General features: G+C 42.5%; 1 protein-coding gene across 1 annotated transcript; it reads right to left on the bottom strand.

The window, feature by feature from the left end:
- Positions 1–4,693: 4,693 nt before the first annotated feature.
- LOC139946968 (uncharacterized) lies at positions 4,694–10,770 on the bottom strand. The gene has a single exon (XM_071944763.1). The coding sequence runs from the start codon at positions 10,352–10,354 to the stop codon at positions 8,150–8,152; it is 2,205 nt and encodes a 734-aa protein (XP_071800864.1). The 5' UTR covers positions 10,355–10,770; the 3' UTR covers positions 4,694–8,149.
- Between the last annotated feature and the right edge of the window lie 1,357 nt (positions 10,771–12,127).

Below are 12,127 nucleotides of genomic sequence, written 5' to 3'. Positions count from 1 at the left end.
AAGTCTATAAATAACAAACAATGTGCCTTATCTGTTGGTAGAATCATGTGATACATGCACGCAGGATGGAGTTAGGGTGCATCAGTTCTCCATGACAGGAAATCTAGCCACGGTTTGATCTTGATTTAATTTGCACTCAGAGTCTAGTTGCGCCGGACAGTCAGTGAGCTTGACTGTTTCTGTCTGAAGCTGGAACAAGCAAAGTGCATCATGGCCAAAATAGACAATCAGAATGTTGATGTTAGCGTCTTCTGAAGGGACGTGTGGGGAATTAAGGAAACGGTTATGAGAGCAGACGACACCCAATCCAACCCCCGGGAGACAATGGCTCCCTACCCCCTCCAGCCCCATCCGTGCCATCACAGTCTGTTTCACAAGGAAGCGTATCAACCCTCAAAAAAAGCATCGACTCTTCAGCTGTCCTGCAGCAAGGGGGGTGTAAGGCACTCTGTCAGCGCCGTGGAAATGAGCTCATTGACCCTCGGTCTTTTCCTCTTTCCTCCCGCTCTCATCCCCAGAGCTGGGTGGTTTAAATGCATTACATCCTGCCTACTGATCAATCCCTCTGGAGGTGCCGGACTGTTTGGGGTCTTTGCGGAAAGAGAGCATCCCCCTGAATGAAGGTCACTTTCCCCACAGGTCACCAACTTAAAGACGTCGGACTCGACTATATCAGTGGTGAAGCCTAAAATTTTCATTTTTGGGACGTGTTGTGTGTGCTCATATTCGCTTCCTTATACATCAGACAGGCATGGGCTAAACGAAACTGGGAGAACAAAAGGTCTTCATAAGAAATTCTCAAAAACTGGTTGTGTTCCCTCAAGAAATGTTATGTACAAAGTCTATGGTATGGTGATAAGTTTTATAAAGTACATAGTTTGGGAATTTGAGCCATTGTGCATCTCGACCTCTTGGGGGAAAAATAAAGGGTTCTCAGAAGGAGGGAGGGGGTGCTGTATCTACGGACCCCTTTCCCCTCTGGTTACACTATATCGGACTGTCTTCGACCCAACAGACATCACCGAACATGAAACCCCTAATCATGTACCACTCCCCCCCCCCCCGACCCACCCACACACCCTCAATCAGCCACACCCAGAAACCCCCTTTCCCAATTTCATCATTTCATTTTCATCCACGCTGACAATAATTACAGAAGTTTCCGACGGCTTTCCGGCACCGCAGCGAGTCAATTTCCCACACAGTCAGCCCCCTTCATGCCCTGCCACCGCGGCCAAAAGATGACCGACCACAGCACGTAATTCGACCGGGGCTTGAGTGGTTTTGCACGGGGAGTACAGCCACGGTGTAGCCCCACGAGCTTTTGGGGTATCGGATGGAAAGACCTAGCAGTGGAAAACGGAGGTTAACCCCGATTGCTTCTGGTTGATAAGGTTGATCCGTCCCCCTTGGGTGCATTGAATCATAGTAAGATGCAATACACGTAGAGAAGGGATGAATTTGCAGCTATATACATGGATATTATTCTTGTATATAGCTTCACATTCATCCCTTCTCTTCCCCCACCTTTTCAAAATGTCCATAGATTTACATTAAACTTACACAGTTTGAAGATAATGATAGTGGAAAGCTTCCCTTCAAATATTACTTACTGAGGTGCTGTAGTTTCTGAGAAATGAGTAAAACAATGTCATGAATATACGTTTGTAAATGATTAAAATAATTTTCGTATGAGAGGAAAATTATTTTCATGACATTGTTTTACTCATTTCCCCAAAACTACAGCACCTCAGCTCGTACTATTTTCAGGGAAGCTTTCTACTATCATTATCTTCAAACTGTGTAAGTTTAGTGTAAATCTGTGGACATTGTGTTTTTTGTCCTACAAAAGTTACAAAGACCCTTTAATAAAGGGTATGTATAGAGACCTACGTTTGGTAATGACTCTGAAAATTAATGGCAATACAAACTTACTTGGTAATAATGAGCAGTGCTGGTTATGAGTACATCATCTTTGGATAGTATATTTCATTTTAAGAAACATTCACTCCGAAGTAGCCTACCGTTAAAAAAAAGTATATTATCACTTGTCCCCCAAAATTTCAACTTAAAAGGCGTTGCCGCGGTAACGCTTCTCATATTGTTTATTCCTGTTAAGCCTATAGACCTTCTGCATTGACGTCATCCAGCCGCCATCTTAGAGGAAAAACGGTGACGTAACAATCGAGACGCACAGATTTGTACGCGCGGCGCACAGTATTGGCCAATGAACAACCTCCTTTTAACCTCTAGGTGAGGGCGCCCTACTGAAATGACGTCATGTGCATAAGGTCTTCTTCCTCTCCCCGTGGACTCGTGCCGGAGTTTCGGCGATATCACAATAATTGTTTATTGTATACTGCAACATTTATGTAGAAATAAAACAATCGAATGGTACAAAAAAAAAACTAAGGCTTATACATTGCCTTTAAACCAGGAGAGAGGGGTGGTGCTGTGACATCCAGCCTTGCTTAAGGCCTTGCTACTTGGATGTGGTTTGTAGGTTTGTATAAGTATCCCGCCCACTCTTTCCCTCTGGGTGAAATGTCAAGGGAAAACTGTGTATTTAATGTGAGCACATAGAGCGAAACAAGTTTGGCAAGAGTGTGACAACGATTTTTTTTTTTTTTTGCTTTTACCCATACACCGATTTTTTTTTTAGCAATGCATACTCAGTACTTTCCCGAGTCCTGTGCAAAAAAAATATCACAGGAATGTTACTCCGGTGTGATTCAAATCTACGACCCTTGTAATTCTAGAGCAGTGTCTTACCAAAGTCTAGACTGTTTGGAAGAGTCTTTACTGTTTGTGCTTAATAAAACGTACTTACACTCATTATGCCCGTGGTAAAAGTTCGTGGTAAAATAGTACTGAGCCTGTTTTTTAATACCGATGTTCTTATTCACGAAGCCAATTCAAGATTTGGCAAAAATTATTCGTAGCTCGACAGCACTTTTTTGCCTGCAGACGAGTCGGCCATTTTGAGCTCTCCTGATATCGATAGTAGAGCGATTTCCATTGGTAAATACAGACTATAGTAATTTCTCGGCTGTTCTGATTGGCTAGCCGTAATGTGTGACCGGATATTTTACAACAACATACAAAGACTTTCTTTATGATATTATTCAAAAATGTATCTGTCGTGTAAAAAAAAACATTGGAATTAATTAACTTCCCTCCCTTTTCCGTGAGTTTATCACTTAAAAAATCACAAGACCCACCCACAAGGTGGATGTAATCTTGCATCACGGTAGTAGCGTTACATTGCTACATGTCTGGAAGTCAACTTTACACAACTTGGCACAACCTTGTTTCACTTGGCCAAACCTTGTCATCGTGTGCGTACACGATACATTGAAACTAGTCATGTACGTACACGATCCATCGGTATGTATCGTGTACCATCGGTACTTATCGTGTACATACACGATACATCGAAACTTATCGTGTACGTACACGATAAAAGTGTGATTTATTGTGTACGTGCATTATAATGTTTGTATGTGTCATGTAGGTACACAAACAGTTATCGTGTATGTTTACGATATGTTTGGGGTTATTTTGTACGTACATGATACGTTTAGACTCTTTGTGTACGTACACAGAGGTTTATTTTCATGTGGCGGCAATAAGCTTCCGTAGTAAACTACTTCGCACTGTACTCCATAAATTTGTGTTTTTATTATACACACTACCGGCTCAAAATCTCGAATTCGCCTTGATCTTGTACCATGTGCCCTTTACTCCCCTGTCTTTTAAATGACAACTTTGAATACCCCCATAGTTAATACATGCTCCAAACAATGCAGCAATACTTTGCATCAGCAAAATCCACTTTGTAATTTACCCCCAAACTAGAGTGTAATTAATGGCACAGAAGGCATGCGAATGTACAACAAAGGGTGGTGATGGGAGTCACTTTCTAAACATTTTAGATTGAACAATAATGGCACGGAATGTACAACAAAATATACTCCTTTGACTCAACATCACAACTAACCAGTTGCGTAATTATAAGAACCAGTTACACATCAGCACTACTTAAAATAAAAGAGACATGACGTTGATATCTTAGGACCAGTGCTGAAAGGAAGTGTCTTGGAAATGCTTTTAATTGGTCAGCCTTCGTCATCTTGGGGAAGATGGCACAGAAAGCTTAAAACCTAATTACTACTTTGTTCTCTCGTGATAATACCTAAGTCACAGTTCAAGGAATTTGTTAGTTGTTTACACCAGTGTAAACGTAACCCCTTGAAGGGATTAACGTTGCTAATTTTGAGGACGTCTGTGTGTGTTATCTAAAGAGGCTGATGGGGTGAAGGGGTGGTGTGGTTATTAGACATCGTGTCCGTTGTCTAATTGGGCATGAGAGGGGGTCAACTTTGGGAGGTCAACCCTTATTGATCATAAACCATCGTGCCGCCATCTTGGTCGTGATCCTGGTATCAAACAACAGCAATGAATGCTAATTTCATTGTACAAAAAGGAACCAGACTGTTTATCATTCCAGCCTCGGTTTGGTGACATTGAGAATAGGCGATTATTCAAAATGGCCGCACCGTGACCCCATGATAGCACCACAACGGGGATGCTTTTAACTGACCAGACACAATCACTGACATGTTTCAAACAAATATCTCGTTTCGTTTGCGTTATAAATCTTTTATTAGAAATTTAAATATTCCTCTATAATTAGCTGTAGTAAAACAGTATGCAAGACGTTTGCAAAAGAGGTACATTTTAGTCCTTATAAGGCCTTTACAAAAAAGAACATTCTTATTATTAAGGTTCGTTCGGTATTAGTCAGTCTTAAACGTATATGTTGATAACACTCTTAATGAAAATTTAAAAAAGTTATGACAACTGTCAAAAAAAGAAAACCAAAAGCAGACTTTCCAACAGGGCTACATTTTAACCGATGTGTGCCGTAAGCGACAAGTTGGATTCTTATCGGTTGAAGAGGAGTCCGCACCGTGTCATAAAAAATATTGCTCAATAATTGTCAGCTAAGCAGAAAGGAGCAGGATACCAGTTTAAAATTATACATGTAACAGGGCAGTTTAGCTGGTAACCTTATGCTAGTAATATAAGCATGAATTTGTTTTGCTATGTTGCTGTTTGTGCTTAAGCAGCTCTGTGAAATTGGGCCCGGGTTGCAGGGAACTTTTGTTTGTGCGCTTGCTTTTCTTATCTTAGATAGTGCTGAAATTGGCGTTGAATCGGCAAGCACTGTTTTATTGGCGTGTAAAGCAGTTTTAGTTACTAAAAACTAAGTAAGATATGCAGTAATATCGTTAAATATTGTGTATAAAGCCAAACACATGGTGACTGATTTGGCAAGAATTTCCGTTTAACCGAGGGCATCTTCGATTAAATGTGCAATATTTATTAGATGTATAGAACTACTAACATTTATCGGCACAGTGCAAGCGGTGAGAACGTTTTTAAAACAAGTAAATTCATAAGTGAAAAACGAAAGCTATAAATATTACAAACCAATAAAGTTCGCCCTCCATGTTTTTGAATCAATATCTACACTTATTTACAAGTTTGCAACTCTCCTGAAAACATTACTCAGTCTGTGGTTTTCACTTTTTTTTCCTCTAAAAAACTTGCGATTATGAAGCTGTAACCTCTACAGGTTAACTAAATTACATACATCTTCATTCACAGTGAGTAGGGATACATGTCATGGCCGAAAGCTCGATCTATAAAAGCATTCCAAAACCCTTTAAAGACACTGGACACTATTTGGTAATTTGAAAAGACCAGTCTTCTCACTTGGTGTAACTCCACATATAGGGCCTATGCGTAAAATAAGAAACCTACGAAACTTTGAGCTCAATTGGTCGTCGAAGTTGCAAGATAAAAATGAAAGAAAAAACACCCTTGTCACACGAAGTTGTGTGCTTGCAGCTGATGCTTGATTCGAGACCTCAAAATTTAATTCTGAGGTCTCTAAATCAAATTCATGGAAAATTACTTCTTTCTTGAAAAGTACGTTACTTCAGAGGGAGCCGTTTCTTACAATGTTTTATACTGTCAACAGCTCTCCATTACTCGTTACCAAAATAAGGTATTATGCTAATAATTATTTTGAGTAATTACCAATAGTATCTATGCCTTTAAACTTATTTGAAACATTTCGGCAGCGCAGAAATAAGTGTAAGTTCACCAACGGCGAAGGAAAGGGTGTGTCATGATGCCAGCGTCTGAGAATTTTTAAACCTTATCTCTCGGCAGATTGGAGGTCCTGTGATCGATGACCGAAGCCCTAACTTTTCTCTTCACAAACCTCTTTAAAACTCCGGAAATTTAAACGGGGTCTTTAGAACAAAGATGTCTGTAACCCCTTCCTTAAAATCGAAGCCCATCGGGACCTAACGCATATTCGCTTTAACCCAATTTGGCGGTTTGGCATTTTGGCCCCTTTTGTGTTTTTGCATCGACTGGGCTTGTCTGAAATTCTTTCCGACCCGAACGTCTGTTACTAATTTTATCTTTTCATCGTATATAAGAAATCACATTTCCGTTATACAGACAGAGATTTCCACTGGACGCCCTAAAACAGTTTCCCCCGTCAGAGTTCTACCGATGACTACAACGAAACTGCAACAAGTTTCGGTTATTTTCGTTTTTCTCAATTTAAATCCGGCCATTGCAGCATACTTTATGTTTTGCAGCATACTTTATGTTTTGAACCCGTGCATTGACCACCAACGTTGATGAAACGTGCACGCTTGAAAAGGTTTAGCAGCGCGTTATGCGAGCAAAATAATAAGTGAACGCGAACGTCAGAAAATGGTGTTGTTTCTAGGTGACGTCGCCACTTTGGGGTTATTTAATGCTCACGATGTTCTTGAGTCGTTTTCGAAACCACGACCTTTACGCCTGGGCTCCGGCTCCCATACCGAAAGTGTGCGTTTATATTTTCAAAATCACCGACTGATCCTTTAGCTGGGAAGTCATGGTTTCGAAGAGGGCGTTTTAGATATTCACGGCAACAGGTGTCTCAATTTGACCTCGCCAATTACAAGATGTCGGAATTAAGAAAAATTGTTCGAGTAATGCTCGAGGAAATGTGACTCATATAGTTTACAGTGAATTCCTGTAATGGAGTTTACATACACTGATTCATTTTGTTGTGATTCCGAGCAATGCAATGACGGGACAACTATTACAAAACACCTGCTGATCATTGAACTATCGATCGATGTTCCATTTATAGATAAAGCAAATCGCCTGTCTATAAAGTACATGTATACATTAACCACAAAACTCGAGTATTTACATGTGAGTTTTACACTGAGTGTCAATACAACAACGCATCAATTCAGATATTCCTTTAAAGACACTGGACACCTCGAAGTTAAGAGAGAATAATGAAGGAAGAAAAAACACCCTTGTCGCACAAGGTGTGTGCTTTCAGATGCTTAAAATGCGAGACCTCAGCTGAGATCTTGAATAAAATTAAAATAATTGTTTTAGCGAGAAATTACTTCTTTCTCAAAAACTACCGTTTCTCACCATTTTTCATACTATCAACAGCTCTCAATGGCTTGTTACCAAGAAATTTTTATGCCAACAATTATTTTGAGTAGGCTAATTACCAATAGTGTCCGGTGCCCTTAAAGATACTCAATTTTAACAACATTCCATGGGAATTTTTAAGAGCCGAAAAATGATTATCTAAATAGTTTGATCTAAAACCTAAAAAAAAAAACTTGGGTCAGAACTGACCCAGAACTGACCCGGCTTCCAGGTCCCATGGGGGCCTAAGTTATTGGTCGACAGGCTATAACCCGGAAAGTGGTTGATGACGAGCTGGGATCTTAAATCGGATTTTGCGTCAGTTTGATCCTTTATGGGTGGTTCTTGACCCATTTCTCGGACCCAGAATCTTGGGTCAATCTGATCAGGGCCAAATTTCATGAGAGCAGAAAATACTCCTTGCCAAATTAATTAAAGCAAACATCCCATCTCAGTTGCCACAACGTAAACTTTATGGAATTTTGATTGGTAACCTTGTTTCAGCAATACTTTTTTTGTGCTTAGCAAGGTTTGGGCCCAGGTATTTTTTTCAGTGTGTATACGGCGTATTTTTGTTATTAGAAATGTACATTATAAACTAATTTTAGTCTTTATTTTCTCAGTTTGCGGGTTGTTTTCTAAACTTGAAGTAATACACGGCAAGTCCAACACCTAGGATGATCAAGAGGATGAACGTGACGCTCAGCCCGGCCGCCACACCGCCATTACTGCCCGTGTTATTCAAGCTTGCGGGGGTTGGGTTATCCATGCCGGTCCTGGGCTGTTCCGGGAGTGTTGTTGTTGGTGGTGATGGTGGGGTGATTGTCGCTGTCATTGTCGTTCTCTTTGTCGTTGTCACTGTGGTCGTGGCGGCAATAGTGGTCTGAAGCTTCGGTCGACCTGTCTTACGTCTGCCCTTTCGACGTCTCGGTGGACGCATGGTTGTCGTGGCAGGAGTAGTAGGTCGTGCGTACACTGTGGGTAACTCGTTATATGGAATATCACCCCTCTGGGACATGGGACCTGTCTTGACGGGCTGGGGTGGGGTAGTGACTCCCGCGGTTGCTTTTGCCGGTGTAGTTTCAGGTTCTGGAGTGGGGATCTTTCTTGGATGTTCCGGCTTAGATGGGTTGAGGCGTGAAACAGCTCTCTCTAACAGCCCAGACAGATTGTTGTCCTGGTCCACGCCACTCGGCTTCTTAGCTCCGGGCATCCCAGGGACAACGTTGATCTGCTCGGTGTCCGTAAGACTATTGTCAACTTGAGTTGGGTCATTCCCAAGAGAGTTCGCTTCGGTAACTGGTGGTGGTTGGGGAGCGGTGGTTGCTTGGGGTGTTTGTCTCACCGTGGTAGGTTCTGCTTTGGCTGTGGTAAGCGGTTTGGTCGTGGTGACTGGTTTTGTTGTGGTGATAAATTCGGTTGTAATGGCCACAGGCGTTGTGGTCTTGGTTGTCAGAAGTCTGGTTGTGGTAACCGGTTCGGTGGTTGTTGCCGATTGTGTTGTAGTAATCGGTTCGGTTGTGGTGATCGGTTCTGTCGTGGTAATCGGTTCAGTTGTGGTAATCGGTTCTGTTGTGGTAATCGGTTCTGTTGTGGTAATCGGTTCTGTTGTGGTAATCGGTTCTGTTGTGGTTATCGGTTCAGTTGTAGTAACAGGCTCCGTTGTGGTAACGGGTTTAGTAGTTGGAGCCGGCGTAGTAGTTACTGATTCAGTTGTGGTAATCGGTTCGGTAGTGGTGATCATCTTAGTAGTGGAAACTGGTTGGGTGGTAAGGGAGGGTGGCGTGGTCGTAACCAAGGGTGTGGTGGTAACTGGAACTGTTGTGAGAGTAGCTGTGTGTTCGATGAGGTTGTCCTTGAGCTGTCGAACCCAGAGTTGACCGACAGCGTGAGCTGAGAGTTGAAGGGACTCTTGCTCGACACTGCACGTGACAAGAGACGCATCGTCCCCAAGGGTGGCGTTGACAACCCTCAATCTCGATCCCGATCTGAGGAGCTCATACTTTGAACTGGATCCAGTTATCGCTTGACCATTCACTGACCACCGGTAAATCAAGTTGGGTATGTTTTCACTGATACAGTTAAAGCTCACACTGTCTCCAATATAAATGGTCGACACGACGGGTCGGAGCAAGACTTCAATACTGCTCCGTAAAGGGATAACGTAACACGAGCGAGGCTGGGCAAGGGCTTGGTTCCGGGCTACACAGGTGAACCTCATGTTCCGGTCAGCCGGAGTAAGGGTGTGCTGATAGCCTGAGACGGTACGGTATTCATGTCGGATTGAGGTGGCATCCATGATGCTCTCGCCCCTGATCCAGGTGAGTGTGGCCGGTGGATCGCCACCCATAGATTCACAGACGAGCGTGATGTTATCCCCTACGGACATTTGGAGGCTCGGCCCGAGGAGGCACACGGGGTACCCCTTGTCCGGCGGTTTCAATACCCGGAGACGAACCACTTTGGAGTAGTACGCGATCTCTTGGAAATAAACACACGCATAGCTGCTGTCATCTTTCATCGAAATGCGCCGGATCAGGAGATTGTACTCGCCGGAACCGTGGTCCCCGATAATCCGGTAGCGTCTTTTAACAGAGTCACTGATCCGGCGATATGGATCAATCCTACGGTCCCGACTGATGTACTCGCCCGTCACCACGTTCTGCCAGAACACAGCGATACCGTCTTGGTTGTCGACTTGGCACCGCAGCGTGGTGGACTGGCCCTGGACTACCGTCTGTGCGCTCGGATCGACCCGGAACGAAATGCCCGCTGCGCCCGCCACAAGGAGTACGACAAGCAATAGTCTTTGTTGAAGGAACATCGTGATAAAATAATATTATCCGCGTATCCAAAGTTAATTAAACTCTCCTCACCTCATAAAAGTTAACTCCAGCAGAGCTAGCTGTGATCTTTGAGACGAAAATGTAGACTTCAAATCAAGCTAGAATTAAACGGCAACATTAATGCCTGGTCGAAATCTCTAAGAGTATTTCTCCTTCATGTTGATTGTTCAAATGTAAAACTGCGACAACGAAGTGTTCAGCCAGAATGATAAACTGTCGTCAACAGTTCATCACTTCCCACCGCAATTTGCTGAGACAATTGGCCAATTCTCGTGACGTCAACTGGTGGTTTTGTTGTCTTGTTTTTATGAAAATGACGAGGGTGAGAGTCACCGAAATGCGTGGAGCAACAATTGCACAATAACAAACCAAAGAACTCTGAGAAACAAACGGTCTTAATTCCTCATCTGGCGTAGACACTCCTCCTCGAATGAATTCTCTGAAACCGCATCAGATCGGGGGGGGGGGGATGTGTCACTTCAACAAGGTCTACAACATGTGTCAGTAAAGTCCGTGTTGTGGGGTGGTTGTGGATCGGTATGTGGCCGACCAGGATATGGGGGGCATACAGTAGCTGATCAAGGCTCAACAAGGGCTGTGGATTAAGCCCCCTTCCTGAGACGCACCTCGACGGACGGGTTCGTCATCGATGTGGCTGGGTGATGATGCTGCTCAACGAATATTTTAATCGCTAAATCGATATTTCATCCATACTAGTTTGAAAATTCTACTTTAACGTCGTTTAGGCCTAAACAAAACATTTGCGCGTTTATAAAAACAAATGTAATTGAAGAAGTTTGTTTTTTGTATAAGTTAAATTAACATGCAAAGCGCTGGCTGAAGCCAATGAATGCTGTCAAACATAATTAACCTGACGACGAGCAGAGTAAACTGTTCTAAATGTCGATACCACACCGGCTCTTTTCAGTGCCCGTCCATGAGCTTCAAACATCACTTAAAATACCACAGGTTTGTCTCTCTTTAAGGTTATCCAAACAACTGAATGCACTTATTTTTGTTAAGCACCAAACATGCTTAGCAAGTTAGCACAAACATGTTGCCTGCTGCATAGGCCCTATATACTGTTGTTGAATTGATACACTGCAATTTTACGCTAAGTAGTGTTTACTGCTGAGCGAGATGGATCTGCTCATCGGAGCCAATTTGATACAGCAGCTTAAAGGCACTGGACACATTTGGTACTTGTCAAAAACCAGGGCCCAATTTCATAGAGCTGCTTAAGCAAAAAAATTTGCTTAAGCAAAAAATTCATTGCTTAGTAAAATCAGATTACCGGCCAAGACTCCACTTAATTGTTATGCTAAGTAAACAGTAGCTTAATACTAGTCATAAGCAATGTATATGGCAGGAAATTTTGGCCAGTAACATGTGTAAAATAAGCGAGCTATTTTCGTGCTCAAGCAATTTTTTTGCTTAAGCAGCTCTATGAAATTGGCCCCTGTCTTCTCACTTGGTGTATCCCAATATAAACATAAAAATAACAAAACTGTGAACATTTGAGCTCAGTTGGTTGTCAAAGTTGCGAGAGAGTAATGGAAAGAAAAAACACCCAATTGTCGCACAAGTGCTTTCAAATGCCTTGAATTCGAGACCTCGGCTGAGGTCTCGAATTCAATTCATAAACTTTGGTGAGAAATTACTTCTTTCTCAAAAACTACGTTACTTCAGAGGGAGCTGTTTCTCCCAATGTTTTATATTATCAGAAAGTTTTTATGCTAACATAGTGTCCT

This window comes from Asterias amurensis, chromosome 14, assembly GCF_032118995.1.
Source record: "Asterias amurensis chromosome 14, ASM3211899v1".
In the NCBI taxonomy this organism is placed as follows: Eukaryota; Metazoa; Echinodermata; class Asteroidea; order Forcipulatida; family Asteriidae; genus Asterias; species Asterias amurensis.
This window is presented reverse-complemented; position numbering and strand designations above follow the sequence as displayed.